We start from the raw sequence: 21,600 nt of genomic DNA, 5'->3' as shown, positions 1-21,600 counted from the left end.
TGTTAGAAAAATAGAAGATTTGGGGCATGACCTTGATCTTGTTGATTTTATAGGAGCCAAATCCTGAAATGATCATTTTGCTTCTGATCAGGCAAAATATTCAGAAAATAGGTTCATTAGCACAAGATGGATGCTATTTTAGTAACAATAACTAAGATCATAGAGTGCTTGACAACTGTTGAATGTACTAAGGTATAGATTATTTCCTCCCTTATGTTCTTGTGGGTAGTCAGATCACTTTTTCTCTAGTCCATATCAACTCCTTCTGGTTAGAATCAGCTGTTCTTGGTGACCCTTCCCACTTTAAATACATCTCTAGTCTACCCCCTAGCAAAATGCACTTTAATTTTAAAATGTTACATCTTCGGCCTTGTGTGGTGGCACACATCTGTAATCCCAGGGATTTGAGAGGCTGAGGCAAGAGGATCACAAGTTTGAGACTAGCCTCAGTAAATCAGTGAGGTCCTAAGCAACTTAGTGAAACACTGTCTCAAAATGAAAAAAATAAAAAGGGCTAGCCATTTAATGGTAAAACAACCTGGTTAAATCTCCAATACCGAAAAAAAAATTATATATATATTGTCTTCACAGTAAACCATCTTATTCACTTTTGTCTATTTTCTTTCCAACATCTGTGTTCCATTGTTTGAAACATCATAAGTGCTTCATATATGCTCATTTGAAGAAACTGAGAATTAAGTTTGGGGCAAGTCCAAGGCTACTAGTTATTAAGTACCTATGAGGACTCAAACCAAAGACTTTTGACATTCCATTCAGTGACAAGAGTATCATTTAAATGGGTACTGAGAAAGAGAAAGTGGCTCTGAAAGCCAGGTTTGGAACTATCATCTGAGTCTGAGTTGCTGTGAGTTTTTCTAGACCCCAGTGTTCTGATGCCTAAAAGAACACCAATACCAGACAAGGCCATTCTGGACCATGAGCAAGACAAAAATAAGATCACTTCATAGTGATCTTAAGACAAAACTTGAACATTGCCTAAGCCACAAAAAATGACAAATATTCATGACTGAGGCTTTCTTTATCAATTATGGCTTTAGCTTCCATCTGATTTTGACTCCTAGATAAGATTTATTAAGATACTAATCAAAGAGTGGTTACCTCCAGACAGAAACCACTCGAGAGGAAAACCTTGTTTTTGTTCTTGAACAGTTTCCTGACTCAAGAATAGGAGCCCCTAGTAAATCGTAACACCTTCTTACTGAGTTGGGCTCCCTACCTGTGCATTCCTCCTTCCTTCAAGAAGTAACAGTTTGAGGGCATTGATGCTCCTGTTTCAGTGGCCCTGCTGTGTGCGTATGTTGAGGTTTTAATTACAACTCTATAAGACTTCTGATCCTTGCTTGACAAACAACGAAATGAGGGTTTTAGAGATCTAATTTTTTTTCCCAAGGCCACCATCAATAGGAAAAGCCAGCGATCACATTGCAAAGCTGGTCTAACTTTGTGCCAGGAGCACTCTTTCCTGTACTCTCCACCGGCACTCCCTATCTGGTCCTCCTCTACTGCGCTACTTCTTTCTGCCCGCACTTGCCCAGCCGACGGGTATACTACAGTGAGCTGCAGCCCAAACGTGTCCCTCTGCAACAGATCTTCTGTGCGCTGCCGTAAACACGATATTCGGACTTCGAAATGCTTGGCGTTGCAGAACAGTTGCGCGCGCCCACCAGCAGCATCTGGGCACCCGGGCTCCACAGGGCTTCACCTCCGGCCTGAAGGGGCGGGAACACGAGAGTGACATGACAGCAAGGCGCACCAATCCCCGCGGGGGCGCCGGCCGCAGAGCCCAATCGCAGGACAGCCGGGTCGTACTGTGACAACGCAGACAGCCGCCCGCCAGGCTTCCTCCGTGGGCCCCGAGGCTTCGCGGGCCGCAGCTGAGTCACTGCCAAGAGCGGGCCCGGCAGGTGGCGGACAGGCTTGTCAGAGCCAGGAAGAGCAGCTGCCGCCGGCGCCTCCGGGAGCTGGCTGAGAGCAAGTCTGCAGGCCCGAGGAGGAGCCGAGGGCAGCGCAGTGACTGTCGCGGGTGTCATTCTGGACGCAGGAAGTACGCTTGTCTTGGTTTGCTTTAAAATAGGGTTCGTGTTTCCCCGACAGGCGAATTTCATCCCCTGCGCGCCCCACTACAGCGCCGGCTGCGCAGCCCCGGCCCTCTCCCCACCACCCGGGCTGAGTGGCCCTCGCAGCCGCCAGTGCCCCAGCGCTGGGAGCTGCCCTAGAGCCCGAAGGCGCTGCGCCAGCGCGGGGCATCAGGAGTCTGACCCCGAAAATGCCGGACCTCCTAGCCCGGCAGGCAGACTAATCGTGGGGTGAGTTACAGAAAGGAAAAAGAAAAAACCCCTTCCGATTAAGAGTTTTGCTTTTCAGACTCCTTCCCTGCCCATTAACACGCAGCAAAATGACAATAACAGTTGCGTAACTGCGGTATCCTAAGGAAACTCCTTTGTTTACCTTATGAAAACCAGCTGGTGAGATGCAGTCTGACCATTGACTCACCCACAGCGGGGAGAACTGGGTAAGATCATCACAAAGAATCTTCTCCAGGGCGGCTTGAGTGTTAAAACGTCCCACTCTTGAACACCGAAAAGAGTGATGATCCCAGCTGAATACTCCCAAGTAAAAGTGATTCTCCTAGGAAGGGCTCACTGCTTTTTGTTAGTTTGCTTGTGTGATATTTACTCCAAAATGTTTTCTAGCTTCCCCATCTTTGAAAAATTAGGCTCTGAGATAAGAATGCAATTGGTTACCTCTCTCTTTTTTTTCCTATTAGAATTCAGCCACCTACCCAAACAATATGAAGATTTCCTATGTTGAACCTGCCATTCTCCTTAACTCCTTTGCTCTGTCTTTGATCTCTCCACTGACGACACAATACCTGTATAGGAGAATATGGGAAGAAACAAGCAACTACAGCTTTGCCCTTGATAACAATATTTCTGAGTGTGACAAAAACAAAAGCAGCCCAATTTTTGCAGTCCAGAAGGTAAGACATTAAAATATCCCTAAAATGTAATTAAAGAGGGTATGACACTTATGCTTTGGCCTCTCAAGAATGACTATCAAAGTCCCAAATTGCAGACCAATAGCATTCACTGGGCTCTCATCTCATTTGACATTTCCCAACATCTGTAATCTGCCTTTTTTTTTTTTTTTTTTTTTGTACTGGGGATTGAACTCAGGGCTCTCAACCACTGTGCTACATCTCCAACCCTATTTTGTATTTTATTTAGAGACAGGGTCTCGCAGAGTTGCTTAGCACCTCAATGTTGTGAAGGCTGGCTTTGAATTTGGGATCCTCCTGTTTCAGCCTCCCCAGCCACTGGGATTACAGGCATGTGCCATGGTGCCCGGCTATAATCTGCCTTTTCTTCTTCTTCTTTTTATTTTTATTTTTTTTGAGGGAGGGTGATATGGGGGGTCTTGCTTAGATGCCAAGGTTAACCCAGAGCTCACCATGTTCCTGCCTCAGCCTCCCAAGTAGCTGGGATTATAGGCATATGCCAGACTGGCAGTCTGCCTTTTCTTGAAACCTACTTCTTGTGAGACGCTAGTTCTTGTTTCTCTTAGAAAATCCCAGCACAGTCTGAGATCTCTGCCCCCCAAAAAAATAATTTTAAAAAATAGTCTGAAAACTTAGGCCAAGGCCTGCTGGGATGAGCTACTCGGTGGACACAGTGGATAGAGGTGGGTGAAACATGGTATGTCTACCTCTCCCTTGTCCTCTTCCTCCCAGCTCCCTTCTACTGCACCTGCATGTCACAGTTTTTAGGGACTCCAGAAAGTGATCCAACATGTAAACTGGCCAGGGGTCTGTCATGGGGTAGAAGTGGAGCAGCACATGTCACTTGTCATCTGGTAGCATTAAGAAATCAGCCTTGACTCCCATATGTTGAAATGTGAGGACATCTAGAGTGAGGAGTGCTCACTTTTGCTCTCTGGACACTGAAAACATTCAGCTAGATGTTATGGGGCCTTCCCACCTCCCTTACTTTGTATTTGTTTACAACAGGAGGTACTTTACCATCCTCCTGAGCCTTTCAACAGTTTTGGACAAAAGTCTACTGATGTCCAAATGCAAAAGAAGTGGCTGTCAGATGTGGAAATGCTTTCCTCTATAATGCCTCAAAAATAAACCATGCATATAAATTCAGAACTCTTCCTCTTGGGGATTTTTTGTGATGGCAAGAATGACGCTGCCACTCACAGAAGAGTTTAAGGAAATGGAGTTGCCTCCCCTGGCTCTGAGAGTCTGCCTGTGAAAGGAGTCTGAGGAGAAGAAGTGGCAGAGAGCCCTAGGGCTCGTGCCCACCCCGTGTCCCCCCAGGTGTCTGGTGGAAGCTAGCTGGGGCAAGGCCCAGGTGTTTGGCTCAGTCCCTGATTTTACTCATTTCCTTATTTCCATTTTCCTGAAACTGCTGAATTCTGGGCAGCTGTGCACACAGCAAGGTTCTGGCCTAGAGTAAGGTTGTAATGAGAGAAGGGCCAAGGGCCTCACTGAGCATTTTGTGTCCCTTCCAGGATGTCTCATTATACATCCTTCCCTTGAGCAAGAAGGCTCCATGGGATCATCATTCCTGTGTTTGGTTCTGTGTTTTCCTTCACCTGGCCCCTGGGAGCAGGCCCCCTTGTTCCTGTGGGAGGGCCCTGGGCAGAGAGGACCTGAATGTCTGCTGTACCTGCCCTCCTGGACTCAGGGAAGACTGGCCTTGGTCCAGCCATCTTGGTGGCCTCTGTGGCTAAGCAGGTAAAAAGTGCTAGTCCCCACCTCGAGCCTGGTCCAGCTGCTAAGAGCCCCCTAGAGCAGTGGTCTCATTTAGAAGATTTTGGCCCAACTTTCAAACTGATTTGTTTGTATTTATTTATTTAGTTAGTTAGTTTGGGGTCTGGGGTTTGAACTCGGGGGCACTCAACCACTGAGCCACATCCCCAGGCCTATTTTGTATTTTATTAAGAGACAGGGTCTCACTGAGTTGCTTAGCACCTCACTATTGCTGAGTCTGGCTTTGAACTAGCAATCCTCCTGCCTCAGCCTCCCAAGCTGCCTGAGATTACAGGTGTGCGCCACCATGCCCAGCTCATGTATTATTTTTAATTGGATTTATACTCAAGAGAACATACTATCTTGATCCCTTCTCTTAAAGATGGTACTCTTAGACCCCTGGTGCTTTTCCTCGGAGTGGGGAACTGAAAACCACCCACTCCCCCACTCTGCTATTCCCAGCTATGACCGAGACAGGAAGTGCTGGGAGACATGTCATTTACAAAGGAACATGTTTGTAAAGAAATCACCATCACCTTCAGCACTTCCTTTGGGTCCCTTTTCAGGATCCTATCCCTGCTGTGCTCAGAGAACACCCTCTCCCTCTAAATCCAAGAGCAAATGTGTCCTGTTCTCTCAACTTCCATCTCTACCATCCAGCTCGTCTGGTCGGGCTCTGGTTACTCCAAGTTTAGGGCTTGGCAGACTGTTTTTAAAACTGAAAGGATAAGAGATGTCACAGCATGGGGTGAGTCCCTAATAAACAGATCAATCACTTTTTCAGCTCAAATTTTTCTTTTGTTTTCCTCCCAAAAAGATCAATTGTGTGTAAAAGGACAGTGAAAATTATGATAACAGACTCTTTACTGCTGTGCCATATTCATTTATCCTTCCTACCTAACCAGTATGCACCCGTGCCTAGGTATTAGCATGCAAGATACTATTATAAATTTCAGGGTGTAGATAGAATAAACTGAGCTCTCGCACTTTGCATTTGACATTTTGATAGTTTATATGAGTGAAAGTCTTATTTTTCAACTCATTTTGTATTAATACGTGCACATACATGTATATCTACAAACACACACTCATAGAAATAATATTATATTGCTCAAACCTATTTTTCAAATCTTAAAGTATTCTGAGCCCTCTAACTGGAAGGGACACCTATATATTTCTCTTCAGCAATGGGGTTAATCTCAGAAGGACCTTTAACAAAAAGTCAAGGCTGTGGCGGGGAACTTTGCCTAGGGAACAAAGAGAGAAGGAATTCTGGGCATATTTGTTGATTTTTGAAAATGACATGGAATATTTTCTATTCAACTGGAATTCACTTATACATTTTACTCTATGAAATTGTAACTTCTTTTTTTTTTAAAGAGAGAGAGAGAGAGAGAATTTTAATATTTATTTTTTAGTTTTCGGCAGACACAACATCTTTGTTTTATGTGGTGCTGAGGATCGAACCCGGGCCGCACGCATGCCAGGCGAGCGCGCTACCGCTTGAGCCACATCCCCAGCCCTGTAACTTCTTTAACATAGATTTACTGCTTTCCTTCATTTATTCTTTTTTTTATTTAAGAGAGAGAATTTTTTAATATTTATTTTTTAGTTTTCAGTGGACACAACATCTTTATTTTATTTTTATGTGGTGCTGAGGATCGAACCCAGAGCCCCGCGCATGCCAGGCAAGCACGTTACTGCTTAAGCCACATCCCCAGCCCTTCATTTATTCTTTCCTTAGGACATTGTCATTCTGTGCAGTCTTGGATAGAAAATAGCATTTTTTAAACTTCTCCTATCTACTCCTATGTGATATGTTAACTATCTTCCTCCAGAGTTTAAACACACGCATGCGTACACCCACATGCACAATTTTTTTCTTATGTTTCAATTATGATTTATGGTGGAATGTGCTTCGAGTTTGTCCTTGTTAAAATCTGTATTTTAAAATTCAGGTTACAGATGAGGAAGTAGTCTGTGTACTAGACTGGGTTAGGAATGGTAATAAAAAGAGGAAGACAGAACCTGGGTGGTGGGATAGAAACGGGGAGGAGGAAACCAAAACTAGAACATCTGGTTTAGAAGCTGATTATAAGGTAACTTTTACTTATTTATTTATTCAATAAATATTTACTTGATGGCACTGTATCTGTAAGAGATACAAAGATGTGCTCAGGATGTTTTATCCAGAAAAAGGAAATAGGTCAAATTGATTGAGCACTAACTGTGCTAGGGCCTTGTTTATTTTATTTTATTTTTTAATTTATTTGTTCTAGTCAATTACACATGACAGCAGAATGTTCTTCGATTCATTGTACACAAATGGAGCACAAGTTTTCACTTCTCTGGTTGTAAGCCAAGTAGGGTCGCATCACTCATGCAATCGTACATGCACCTACGTAATGATGTCAGTCTCATCCCAGCATCTTTCCTACCCCCATGCCCCCTCCCTTCCCCTCCTTATTTATTTTATATGTTTAGCATCTTATGTTTGTTTTAAATGTAACCCTACCAATAGCCTGTGAAGTAGAGACAACATTCATATCTGTCAGATGAAGAAGCTATGGAGATAAATAATTTGGTCAGATCCCGCACACCTAGCAGCTTACAAAGTCCTTATTACATGACCATTCATTCATTATCTACTGAGTACCTGCCCACCTGCCCTGTCCTTGGAGCTAGTGGTACTGTGGTGAAGAAGACTCAGTTCCTGTCCTCCTTTAGGTTATTCTTCTTGTAGGGGAGGAAACAGCTGATAATTTTGTAATTCATTAATCATTTAGGCTATTTTCTGCATAGCACATAAATAAATCTTTTATTTTTAATGAGCTTAATATTGCTCATTATAAAAATGGCACATACTCTACATTTTAAATTTGGAAAATACAGATAAGTGGCAAATAGAAAGTGTTTTTATATCTCCCCAAATTATTTCCATCAAATGACTAGTATGTCAGTCATCACAACTCCCAGTCTCAGTGTGTATGTACTCATCCATTGTCACCATTTTGGTCATTGGAGGTTGAATTTATGGCTAGCCATCATCTTTAGTTAATGTAAGTCCCCTTTATGGGATTTACCTTTTTAGGTTTTTTTTTAATATAGTAAATAAATGAATAAGTTTCTCACTAATCTATTTGTGGAAATAGAAGTCAAAAGGGTAACAGAGCTCTTCCTAAATAAAGGCCTGTCAAATATGGCATCCATATGAGTTATTCACTCTCCTTTAGTGGGGACAGGAAGACCTATCACAGGAAAGGGTGTCATTCTTGCTTTGGAATAGTAGCCATGATCTCCCAGTGTGAACTCTTCATAGAAGGAAGAAAACTCATACTATGGCTAACATCAGAGGCCTAGTAGTATATAGGTCTTTCTTGCAAGAGACACACACCAGTACACACATTTTTCTTTTCATGGATTCAGGTGGCCACTTGAATATCATGACTGAGTATGAATGCTTATGTCACCTTTTGACACCTGCTTTGTGAACTGATGAAGATTTAAGCTGTGTCAGATCCCCACCATGGACCAGATTCCCCACCCATGACTGACCGGCAATGTCAAGAAAAACATGCATCATGATATTTTTATGCACATTGTATAAATCCACTGTCTTCTTTTTCTTTGCAGGAAGTTCAGGAAAAAGTGTCTTTATTTAGCCTACAGATGGAGATAAGTGGTTTAATTCCTGGCCTGTTGTCTACGTTCATTCTTCTATCTAGTAGTGATCGCCATGGGCGAAAATTCCCTATGATTTTATCTTCCGTTGGTGCTCTTGCAACCAGCATTTGGATCTATTTGCTGTCCTACTTTGCCTTTCCATTCCAGCTTTTGATTGCATCTACCTTCATTGGTGCATTTTGTGGCAATTATACAACATTTTATGGAGCTTGCTTTGCCTATATAGTTGATCAGTGTAAAGAATCCAAACAAAAAACAATTCGAATAGCTATAATTGATTTTATGCTTGGACTCGTTACTGGACTAACAGGACTGTCATCTGGCTATTTTATTAGAGAACTAGGTTTTGTATGGTCATTTTTAATTATTGCTATAGTTCTTACTGTTAACTTGACATATATTTTATTTTTACTTGATAATCCAACGAAAGAGTCTTCAACTCAGAATGTTACCATATCATGTAGTGAAGGCTTTAAAGACCTATTTTACCGAACTTACATACTTTTTAAAAATGCTTCTGGTAAGCAACGGCTTTTGCTCTGTTTGTTACTTTTTACAATGATCACTTTTTTCTTCGTAATAAGTGGAATTTCCCCAGTTTTTATCCTTTATGAATTGGGTCCCCCACTCTGCTGGAATGAAATTTTTATAGGTTATGGATCAGCTTTGAGTAGTATCTCCTTTTTGAGTAGCTTCCTAGGAATTTGGCTTTTTTCTTATTGCATGGAAGATATTCATATGGCCGTCATTGGAATTTTTACCACCATAGCAGGAATGGCCACAGCTGCTTTTGCTAGAACTACACTGATGATGTTTTTAGGTGAGTTACAAATGCAGCCTTGGAACTGTGTATTTGATTTTATATGAAATGAATTAAGTCTGATGGGACAGAACCTTTAATATAAAGCTCTCTATTCAACCCATTCCAGTTGTCTTAAAGTTAAAAAGCTAGTTTGCCAGAAGCAAATAAGATGAGAGCAAAATCTACTGGGGGTAGTGGGGAGTATTCCCTGAATTGACCACAATTTTCCAAATTTACATGTCTGCCAAAAAAATGTTTTGGGAGATATTCTTTATATGAATGAGTTCTTCAATATAGCTTTCACCAATAGCCAGTTTACCAAAGTGAACATTTTTTAAAATGCTGCTAAAAAGGCTATTTCCCATAAAAATATTTAGAACAATTATATAAAGTGTATCTAATTGATTTATAAGAAAATTCATATTTGTTGAATATATTCAAGAAGAAATTCTTTTCCCCCCAAGTATTCTGACATTTGTTTTATGCTATTTTAAAAAATATTCTGATGTGCTCCACCGAATTAATTTTACCATCCAATAATACATTGCAACCAGAATAGAAATTACTGTTATAAACTTTATACAAAATCAGAAATCACAAATTTTGCTTCCAAAGAGATGAAGGAGGCAAGAAGTACTTGGGGTTTGCTCTGAGGGTCCTATCTCCCTCAATACCAAAAGAATAGCTTCGCATCCTTCAAAAGGAAAGTGTTTTAGGGGAAGTTTTTGCAAATTGACCTACTGGTCATTTCATGAATTGACTTGTGATGAATTGCTATTCAGCACACTGAACTGCTTGCTTAATTACATGCCTCAAAACTATTTTTATAGGGTTTAGGTGAGATCCTGCATTGGAAAGGGCTATGGGAACTGGGAAGCATCACTTTGAGAAAGGCTAAATTTAGTCTTTTTTACAAATGAAGTGTTTACCTCCTACTTCCTAGTATAGAAGTAGTGTGACCAAAGAGAAATGGCCTTAACTTCCACCAACAGCCCTAGGTGACCTTCAGCAAGTTACTTAACTCCTCTGAGCTCTCATTTTCTCATTTGCAAAATGCGCATGATAATGCCTCATTCAGAGGAATATAATGAATATGAGGTAACTACAAAACACTTCACACAATACCTACTATTCAATAAATGCCAGTTTTCCTCTGTCTCACTAAGAACTGCCAAGGCCATGTAAGTTGATATATGAGAAAACACTTTGAAAACCTTAAAGCAACCTGCAAATATATCATGACATATTTTAAAAGGCTATTGATGGTTAAGGATCATAATTTAAGAACAGAGGCCATTTGTATTTATGAAGTTATTTAGACACAAAGACGAGCTTGCAAGATGATAAGGAGCCAGTTTACCAATAAATGAATCTGTGCAGTAAAGGAATGCTAACTAACACTGTGTTAAGTCTGAAAAAGGACAACAAACAAACAAAAACTAGCTGTCACAACTTGCTAAACAAGAAGTGTATAAGAAGAAGCTGCTCAGCCTCCATTGGTAGATTATAGATCTGGACCTAAAACTTACATGTTTAGACTGAGAATGTTTCCCATGTACAGTTACCAAAAGTGTTCTAATCCAGTCATTTCTCTCATAGTCCGGGTGCCATTCCTTTTCACTATTATGCCACTCTCTGCCCTGCGATCCATGTTGTCAAAAGTAGTCCGTCCTACTGAACAAGGTGAGTTTAAGTCATTTAAAGAATGTAATGAATGTATCAACAGAATGTACGATAGAATTTGATGCATTGATAACCATTTTCTGCCCAGATCTTTTGAATTAAGTGGTAAGCTATGTCAGGAAGAGGTTTACACTCAGGTAAAAGAGCCCCTTCCTAGGGCCCTTGTTTTAGAAAGCGGCTCTGGCCTTTCCTCTGGCTGTGCCCTAACCCAAGAGGAGACCTAAGGGTTAAGTGGATATGTCCACTGAGAGTCCAAAACACCTCTGCTTTTTCTATACTGTACTCTGGCTACCTGAGTCTCCATAATTTCTATCCATACAACTCTGAGCTTATGCCCAGTGAGTGTCTGCCTGATCCTCTTCCATGGATATACCTCCACGTGCTCTCCTCTAGACCAGAGAATCCAAGGGTGTCTCTTCATAGGAAGGTCTGACCAAAACTTGGAATCATAGAACAAGCATGTTGACACCCATGTGCAGTTGACCCTTTCTAAGCAAGATGGATCAAGGAGTAGAACAGAATGGGGGTGGGCTGCAGGCTGGGGACAGAGGGCCAAGGGCCAACTCTACCATGCTGTCTTGTTCCTACATGGAATTCTAAAAAGGTCTAAGAATTCTGCGTTTGTGCCAGGCCTTCCAGATCATTACAGAGATATGTTTTCCACAGTAGAGAAACACGATATATTTTTTAATTAATGGTTCTTTAGCCAGATTGGTAACTTAAATACAGTTGTCTCTCAATATCTGAGGGAGATTGTTGATTCCAGGACCCCTTACAAACACCAAAATCCACAGATGCTCAAGTCCCTTAAGTAATACTATATATTATATGCACATAACCTGCACATGTCTTCCTGTGTACTTTAAATCATCTCTAGATGGCTTACAATACATAACACAATGTAAATACTATGTAAATAGTAGTTATACTACATTGCTCAGGAAATAATGACAAGAAAATGATGTTTGTACATGTTTAGTAGAAAAATAACCATCAAATGCCTAACTATATTTTTTTATGTATGATGGGTTGAATCTTTGGATGTGGAAGCTGTGGATATAGAGGGCTGGCTGTACTTAGACTATATATGTAGACTTCAAATTATATTCTTACTTGGGACCCAAATCAGAGTCCTACAGCAAACATGATCCCACTCAACTAGTTCAAATCAGAGACTTCCAGGAATGATGGTATAGGCACTGTGGAGGTCCCCAGAGAGGTGCCCAAAATAGGGAAGAAAGAGAGAAAACACACTATAGCCTTGTTCTTCTCCTTCATACCTTTGACATAGCACAATAGGAAATTGGACCAAGAAGGATGTCCTAGTCATGTCATATGAGGGTCAGCCTCCCAAGTGTAGATCAGGGAACAGGGGCCCAATGGTTGAAAGGGCAGACAGAGAATAACCAGCACAGAAAGAAGACAAGAGTTAAATTTATAATTATAACTAGTAGATATTAGCATATGGGGTTGTCCTCCTGTTCTTCTGTATCATATGAATATTATTAGACATAGGTACTTTCTTTTGTATCATATCAGTCTGGTTCTTATTTGATTATTTATGGAAAATTCCTAAGTGTGCTTTTGTATTTATGCCAGTTTAGTCAACACCAAGGAAAGCTGCATAATTCAATAACTTGAAAATATATTTCTTGATTCTTTTCCACTCATAAGCTGAAGCTGTATAGTCAAACAGCTGTTTATAGACCACGTGATGATGGTTACCTTGAGAACCACTTAGGAATATAAAAATTGTTATTATACTATGTGAAAATCTACCTGCTTCCTTGGACTATGCATTGGTTTCTTAGATATGACACTAAAAACACAACAAAAGAAGAATATAAGTACTTTAGACTTCAATAAAGACTTCATTCAAAATCTCTGTGCTTCAAAGAATACTATGAAGGAAATGAAAAGGCAGGCACAGAGAAGATTTGCAAATCTATGTCTGATAAGGAACTTGTATTCAGCGAAGGTAAGAATGCTTGAAACTCTATAACAAAAAGGCAAACAATGCAATTAAAAATGGATATAGGATCTGAGTGGACATTTCTCCAAAGAAGATAGGTCAATAAGCAAATGAAAAAAAGTAGGATATCACTAACCATCAAAGAAATGCAAATCAAACCCACAATAAGGCACACTTGGATAGCCAAAGTAAAAAAGATCATAACAAGTATGAGTGAGGAAGTTGAGAAAGCGGAACCTTCATCCACTGCTACTGGGTATATAAATTGGTACAGCCACTTTTGCAAAGCAGTTTGGTAGTTCCTCAGAAAGTTAGTTACCTTATGACCCAGCAACACCACCCCCATGTATCTACCAAGAGAAATGAAAACACATGTCCAAACAAAATAGAAGTATTATTCATGATAGCCAAATAGTGGACACAATGCAAATGGATATAGTATATCTGCCAATAAAAAGAATTAATGTTCTGAAACATACTATAATGTCATGAGTGAACTATGAAATCATTATGCTAAATGAAAGAAGCTAGTCACAAAAGGCCACACATTATTGTACAAATATGACTCAGTTTACATGAAATATCCAGAATGGGCAAATTTATAGAGACACAGAAATTAGATTGAGGCTTGCAAGGAGCTGGGGAGAAGGGAAGTAATTGCTATTGGGCATAGATTTTCTTTTTGGGGTGATGAAAATATTCCACATGTAGAAAATAGTAATGGTCTCACAACTCTGTGAATATACTAAATAATATACTAAATATATAGTACTAAATACTGAATTTTGTACTTTAAAAGAGTGATCTTTATGGTGTATCAATTATATTTCCGTAAAGCTGTTAAGAAAAAATGTTTACATGCTTTGACTTAAAGATAAAATGAACTTGTCAAAATGTATGTTTTTGTTCATATTTGATAGAGTTTATAAAGGCTTTTAAAAAATCATCTCATTATTAACTATAATAACATTGAAAGATGCTTAGTTTGCATTTGGGCATTTCTTATTCAAAATTGCAATAACTTTGTGAATTATGACTCCATTATGCTAGGATAGTGTAATTACACTTTTCCTTACTATAAATTAATAAGTACTTTGGACAGTGTTAAAATTTCTATAACTAAATGTACTCGTATCTCTTGTTATTTTTTAAAAATAGCCATTTTGTGAAAATATTATGTATTTTATAATAATCAGAGGAAGGGGAAATACTGAGAGGCTTTCAGATGCCCTCACTCTGTCTTATATTAAATGAGAAAGGAGAGGAGCAGAGGTGGAGCTCAGTGGTTCAGCATGTGCTTAGTCTGTAAGAGGCTCTGGGTTCAATCTCCAGCACCAAAAAAACAACAACGACAACAAAAAGAAGGTGAAAAAAATGGGGTAATTATTTTAAGCTCTCTGTGCTAGGTGGGCACCATCACACACACCTGTAACTTCAGTGACTCTGGAGGCTGAGGCAGGAGGATCTTAAGTTCAAAGTCAGCCTCAGCAACTTAGGGAGGCCCTCAGCAACTTAGTGAGACCCTATCTCAAAATTAAAAAAAAAAATGTAAAAAGGGCTGGGAACTTAGCTCAATGGTAAAGTACCTCTGGGCTCAATCCCAGTTAGGAAAAAAAAAAAATCTTTGTGTGCTGTACAGATGTGAAATTCATACTTCAAGCCATCTTGGACTAGCTATTTTGCCTTTGTATCACTCATGAATTCCTTGTGATTATAAGATTATAAATTGAAACACAATAAGATAGGCTTGACCTTTTGAGTTCTGTTGGATTAAAAAAAAAAAAACTTAGAATGTAAACTCCAGTGTCCTTACTGAATCCTACTGATCTCTGCGACTACGAAACAAGTTGCTCAGAGACATTCAGCAACAAGCTAGAGCTACTTCATAATAGTATGTGTATCAGACAGATAGTGCCCTGTCTGACCTGCTTCCCATGAAGAATGGATTAACGCCCTTATATAATAGAACTAGCACTGAGCAGTCTGCATTCCAGAGCACAGCATTATTCTTGGCTATAGCAAGAGATCACAAATAAAGAAAATAATATTGTAGTTGGGCAAGTAGGAGAACTCCTTTCCAATTAAACTGACTTAGCATATTATCATAAATCCTGGAGGCAATAAATCTTTATGCTACTTGATGACTGATAATTGGAGTCCTGAATTAAGCTTTTATTCATTTACTAAACAAATATTTGTTAAATATCTACCATCACCAGGAACAGCTGGGCCCTGGGGACATAGGAGCAACCAAGAAATGCACTTTGCATTGACAGAGCTTTCATTATAGCCAAAAGAAGATATATAAATGACTACATATTATTTTGTCGAGATAGATTTATGTTCTATAAGAGCATATCCTATTGTTTAATGAAGAACTTGAAGAATGTATTAGCATGTGTCTAACAGAATGGAAAGGTTTAAATAGAAAATCAGTATATAGTCTAAAAGACCCTAGGGATAATTAGATGATAAAGTCTACAGAAAGCAGAAACCACATAGGAACATAGACTGAGCATATGTAAAAGGAAGTCATGTCTGTCTGACATGCTCACAAAATTTACTACCTAGTGATGCCAAGTATAACAAAGAAAGAAAGCACATCAAGACAACTAGCCTATCTTTGGAGGTTTAACTCTTCACTCAGTATAGTCTTGGATTCTAACTATGGTAAAAGTTGGTTGAATCATGTGCATTTCTCTCAGATTATGAGCTTGGACTGCCCACGCACATATTTTATGAACACGTCTACCTACAGTGGAACTCAGCTACTTTGTCTTCAACATCTTTCACACTGACTCCTAGGAGAGATGTTTGTCTGAACTTTTTCGTCTGCGAAATGGGTTACTGACGTCTCAGGAATTTTGAAGGAACAGATTTCATTCACCATCAGTGTCTTCCTGTTTGCAGTTTTCAATGAATAACAATTTTTCTTCATCAGCTTTTCTTTCTTGTTTTGTAATCTGGTCTTTTCTGCCCCCTCTCCCACACCCCTGTACCCCACACAGGTACCCTGTTTGCTTGTATCGCGTTCTTAGAAACACTTGGTGGAGTCACTGCAGTTTCTGCTTTTAATGGAATTTATTCAGCCACAGTTGCTTGGTACCCTGGCTTCACTTTCCTGCTGTCTGCTGGCCTGTTGTTCATTCCAGTGATCAGTCTATGGTATGTGATTATTTCTAATCATTTTATCAAAGGGCATCTGAATTAAGCGGTAAAGTGCCCCTAGGTTTAATCCCTAGCATCAAATAAATGAATAAACAATTTATTAATTTAGCCCCTAAGAATAGATATGTATATTTAATATAAGAATTTCCCTCAATGGTCAAAGATTGCTGTCTTAAGATTGACTTTAATATGGATTCTTGAATAAGTGAGAAAAGGAGAGAGAATTGAGCTAAATATTGAGAGCTCTTTCCTGAGCTTGATTAGTGACTCCCTTTTAAATTGTAAACATTCAAAAATAAATAAATAAAATGTAAACATTCAAATAATACAAAGCACAAAATTCTGTTCATAAATAATACATATTAGAGCTGTGGTTGTGGCTCAGTGGCAGACACTTGCCTAGCACATGTGAGACGCTGGGTTCGATCCTCAGCATCACATATAAACAAATAAATAAATGTCCATCAACAACTAAAAATATGTATATATTTTTTAAATATTTTTAGTTGTAGATAGACACAATACCTTTATTTAATTAATCTATTTATTTATTTATTTATTTATTTATAAGTGGTGCTGAAATCAAACCCAGTGTCTCACATGTGCTATGCAAGCACTCTGCCACTGAGCCACAACCCCAGCCCTAAAAATATTTTTAAAGACACTAATTCTAAAAAAAAAAAAAAGCACACAAATTAAAGAGATCAGAGACATAAACATAAAAGAAATACTTATTTCTTCCTGTTTCTCAATTAACAAAAAAATGTTAGCCAACCAGATAAGTGGTCACAAAATCACCCAAGTAAATATATATATATATATATATATATATATATATATATATATATATATATATATATGGCCAAAGCAGTGATCTAAAAGGGCATTAACCTGCCTCTGCAGAGCTTTGTCCATTTCACATGGCTGCATAGCATGGTGACAGGAATCAAGGGACAGGGGTCACAAGAAGCCAGGCCTTCTCTGCTTCTCCTAAACACTTTGGGGTCAGGCTGTGAGTAAGGGAGAAAGCTACCTCCAAGCAGTAGCCTTAGGCATTCTGCCAGGACTGAGAACTCCATGAAGGCTGGCCCACGTTTTCATAGTAGGCACTTGATAGATACTGTCTCAGCTGAATTCTGCTACCTAGATCTGTATCAGATGGGATATAGTAGGATTAGAAGTTCCTCTAACTCTAACAAAAAGTATATTTACTAAGTGTCTTTAAGAGACCATTCAACTATTGAATTATCAAAATTATAAATTCATGCCGTGCTATCAAGCACATGATGAGACAGTCCATCTTATAGGTTGTTGGTAGTTGCATGATTCAGCTCTAGCACAAGGCAATTCAGAATGGGTATCCAAAGATGTGAAAAAAGTTCACAGTGATTTGTCCAGTGATTTCTTTCTTCACATATATATAGCTATTTTGTTAGAAATGGATTGGTAAAAGGTAGTAATCCTATTAATAATGCTTTTAATAATGAGGTAAGTGTAGATGGGCCTCTGAGTCTTTTTTTACCCTATACTCTCAATATTTTCGAAATCAAAATTATATGTTGTTTTAATTATTTCCAAATGTCCTAATGCCTAGATTCAATTCCAACTTTTGAACAGGAACTTCAGTAATAGCTTTATTAAGTATTTATTAAGTAAGTATTTTATGGGGACTCTACCAAGGAGACAGCAGGACTGATGAGCTATTTTAGCAATCCAGAAGAAAAAAACTCATGCAAATTTTTAAATTTCTGAACACAGTGCTTAATGAGTTCATTGGATTCAAAATGCCAATCCTGCTATGCACAATTCCATAATTTATTAGAAGCCCTGTAACCATGGAAAAGAAGGACTAGATTGCTTATTCATGCATTGCTTCAATATGCACTTCACAAGGCCTGTTTGCTTTTGTAGGGCTGTCAAATGCATAAACTGGAGGGAGGAGAGCAACGCACTTCTTGTACAGGAAGAGTCCAGTGATGACACTTCAGACAGATGACTGTGTACAGTGATACACCCATCATATACTGAGACTCCTGAAGAATACAGACTAACTGCACGATCAGTGCTTCATTAATAGTCAATATTACATATCCTTCCTTTCTCATAAACCCGACAATCGGAGAAACAGCACCTGGCTTTCGCTTTGAGCACTTTGTGCCCACCATGCACTCTATTTCCAACACAAGGAAGAACAATCTTCAAAACACTTTGCACTTTTGGACTTACAAAGAAACCACAACTAAAAAGTGGAAGGAGGGATTAAGAAACTGACATGGTCAAAAGCAATAATTTCGCTGACATACTCTAGTCTCTCATGCTGAAACCCAAGGAGAAGATTTTTACCTCAGTTTCTTCACTGGCAAAACAGGTTTCTGACCTGTCTCAGGGATTTTGAAGGTACAATGAAAAATTATATTGAGTAACTCAATGATATGAAAATAATGGTGTAAATTACAAATATTTATCATTTTGTCTATTCCTGAGTATTGCTTTGTTTCATGGAGCCCATCAAGGTACAAGCAATAGACAAAGCCTTTAATAGTACAAGATTCTTAAAAGAGAAGCACTTTAAAGCATAATCATGTCACACAGGGGTCACTGGGGAAACATAAGACTATAGATAAAACTGTCCTAAATAAATTTAAAATCTGAGTAAACTGCTCATTGTGGACAAAAACCCCCTAATTATATTCATTCCTTAAGTCAGTAGAAGGACACTCATATTCCATAAACCCTGGCTGAGAATTCACTTCTAACCTTTCTTACCCACTTCTTGTTCATCCTCCCCACTGCACTGAGAAAGGCATTCTAAAATGGGTTTTGCACTCTACAAATCAGAATTCTTCAGTAGCTGTCTGGAAAATGACCAAACAAGTAAACTACCACAATTTGACCCCTCTCTATTTCATAGTGAAATGTTCATTCTGGGCTCTACCATAGTCCAGGAAACACCATGCTCTCTCAAACCTCCATGGTTTGTGGGTACTTTTTGGCAGGGGTGGGGGGAGGGGATACTAAGGATTGGACCCAGCGGCACTTAACCACTGAGGCACATCCCCAGTCCTTTTATTTTTTATTTTGAGACAAATTCTAATTTGCTTAGGACTTTGCCAAGTTACTGAGGCAAACTTCAAAACTGCCTTAGCCTCTCAAGTTGCTGGGATTACAAGTAGGCACCTTAATGCCTGGCTCCATAGATTTTGTTTTTGTTTTTTGGCTTTTTGGTACTAGGATCTGAACCCAGGGGGAACTGTACCACTGAGCTATATCCCCAGCTTTTTTATTTTATTTTTTTGTGGTGCTGGGGATTGAACTCAGGGCCTTGTGCATGCGAGAGCTTTTTAATTTTTTAAGACAGGGCCTCACTAAATTGCTGAGGCTGACCTTGAGGCTTTGATACTTCTGTCTCAGCCTCCCAAGTCACTGGAATTACAGGCATGTACCACTGGCACTGATGCCCCCATGTCTTTTTACAGTTTTATTTGCCCTTCCTCCCACCTAACATTAAAACTTCTGTCTTAGCAACAATATTGCTTCCTTTCAGTGTTCTTGATATTTGGCAATAATCCCCAAGTCCCTGCAGGACTCCCATGCCTTTTGTATATACAGTACCTCCATCCTAGTGTTTTCTACTGTCTTATAATCCTTCCTCCTATTGGACAATCATCTCCTTGAGGACCAGAACACTCTGATTACTTACAGTAATAATGCTTAATAAATTTGTGGGGCCAAACTAAATGACTATAAAATTTTATTTGTATTTGTAAAAATCATTTAAAACTATATATTTAATGTGATGTGAGGATAAGCACTGATATCATGCCATAGTTATTAAACCAACCTTGCAAAAAATTGCAATATATTCTAGGGTAGTTGATTTATACTATTTTCATAGGTACTTCAATAACTTCAATTTTCTAAGTTGTCATTATAAAAACACAAATGTATTGAAGTGCCATTAGTTGGTCAACTTCTTGTAATCTCCTAAAAGCAAATACAGTCTTCTGTTTCATAGTACTGGTGAGGAAATGTTTTTTGTTTTTAACTGTAAGGTAGTCAATGATTGCTTGACCAGCAAATGGTACTTGTGATTTAATATACTAGAAATTCTAATTTCCAAGGCCATTCCTTTTAGGTTTAGCTAATGTCTTCCAGGCTGAAGACCCATGTAATAATTGAATGATTCTCAGATTGATTGATTTTTGTTTTTCATCCTGTTCAATACTCTTTTCAAACCAAAATAAAAAGCAGATTGTGGTTTACCAAGTGCTTTCTCTATACTTTAGTATCTTGGTAACCCTGTAAAATAGATCTTCATTTTCTTCATTTTACAGATGAAGTCAAGGCTCAGGGAGATTTGGCTTGGATGGTCATTTAGCTAACCATACTGCAGTATTACTGTACACAAATGGACTGGACACTACTGAGGTTCTCCATAGTTAGGGTGTGCACAGAAAAGATTATAATCCAAAAACAAGGGACTGTACCATGTACAGTATGAAGTGCCCAAAACACATCAGTACTCCCAGTATTCAGCTAAACAGCTTACAATTATTGCTTTTTTGAGGTTAGGCAAAATGGTCGATAAAGTACCTTCTAGCTCAGTGTTCATGATTTTACATATTTCATCTGAACTGAAGAGAGCACAGATTGGTATTAATATAGTTAAGGATTAATAGGTAATATCCCAGTTGAGCAAACATTCTTGGGTATTTTGAGGGACTGAATTGAAGTATCTCAGGGCAAAAATAGAGCAGGAATGAGCATACCCATCTCTAAAGTGTCTACTCTAAGAGATAATTACTAAATGTGATGCTAAAGAGATCGAGGAAAATATTCAAGACAGAAGCAAACCAAAACAGCTATCATCTAATCTCTATAATGTAACCCGATTGTCTAAAAAAAGAATATTAAGGAATAATTAGTCTTTATGGAGTACAGATAAAAGGAAACCGGAGATGCTGGAATGTGTACTGTATCACTAAATAACTGCTATCACTAAGTCATCTCCCGATTACTCATTCAATATCCACAAATCTGCCAAATATTTAAGGAACAAATAAATCAATTCTACACAAAATTTTCCAGAAAGTAGAAGCAGGAAATGCTTCCCAACCCATTATATGAAGTCATTATTATTCTGATGCAAAATCAGACAAAGAAACTATAAGAAAACTAGAGAGTAATATCCCTCTTGAACATAACAAATTCACAATGAAACATTAATAACTGAACTATGGGGTTTAAGCAGACAACTCAATCTAGTTCAACATTTGAAAATGTCATATTGTAATACGTGGTATTAATAGGGGGAAAAAACCCACATAATCGTATACAAGTATATAGAAAATATTGAACAAAATTCAAAGTCCACTCATGATAAAAATTCTCAAGAAACTAGGAATCAAGCTGATAAAAGGCATCAAAAAATATTTAAAGCAAATAATAATTTATGATAAAACAGTGGCTGCTTCCCCCCAAGACTGGGAATACAGCAAGGAAATTCAATCTCAT

At 38.9% G+C, this 21,600-nt stretch overlaps 1 protein-coding gene across 2 annotated transcripts; it reads left to right on the top strand.

Annotated features, from left to right (window-relative positions):
- The first annotated feature begins 1,823 nt into the window (after positions 1-1,823).
- Slc46a3 (solute carrier family 46 member 3) lies at positions 1,824-20,348 on the top strand. 2 transcript variants are annotated; one of them, XM_046454089.2, is made up of 6 exons: positions 1,824-2,065; positions 2,789-3,001; positions 8,411-9,281; positions 10,863-10,946; positions 15,927-16,083; positions 17,998-20,348. In XM_046454089.2, the coding sequence occupies exons 2-6, from the start codon at positions 2,813-2,815 to the stop codon at positions 18,080-18,082; spliced, it is 1,386 nt and encodes a 461-aa protein (XP_046310045.1). In that variant the 5' UTR covers positions 1,824-2,065; positions 2,789-2,812; the 3' UTR covers positions 18,083-20,348. The 2 variants fall into 2 exon arrangements, with proteins under 2 accessions (XP_046310045.1, XP_046310046.1); XM_046454090.2 differs by lacking the exon at positions 1,824-2,065 and adding an exon at positions 2,143-2,533.
- Positions 20,349-21,600: the final 1,252 nt, after the last annotated feature.

This window comes from Marmota monax, unplaced genomic scaffold (genome assembly GCF_021218885.2).
Source record: "Marmota monax isolate L192 unplaced genomic scaffold, Marmota_monax_Labrador192_F-V1.1 WCK01_AAM20220418_F8-fsc00011, whole genome shotgun sequence".
NCBI classification, from domain to species: domain Eukaryota; kingdom Metazoa; phylum Chordata; class Mammalia; order Rodentia; family Sciuridae; genus Marmota; species Marmota monax.
The sequence above is the reverse complement of the archived record's forward strand: the minus strand, read 5'-3'. Positions and strand labels throughout refer to the sequence as shown.

Coding starts and splice junctions, on each gene's coding strand:
- Slc46a3 (XM_046454089.2), top strand. CDS start 2,813: ATGAAGATTTCCTATGTTGAACCTGCCATTCTCCTTAACTCCTTTGCT. Junction 3,002..8,410: donor CAATTTTTGCAGTCCAGAAG/GTAAGACATTAA, acceptor TTTTCTTTGCAG/GAAGTTCAGGAAAAAGTGTC. Junction 16,084..17,997: donor ATTCCAGTGATCAGTCTATG/GTATGTGATTAT, acceptor TTGCTTTTGTAG/GGCTGTCAAATGCATAAACT.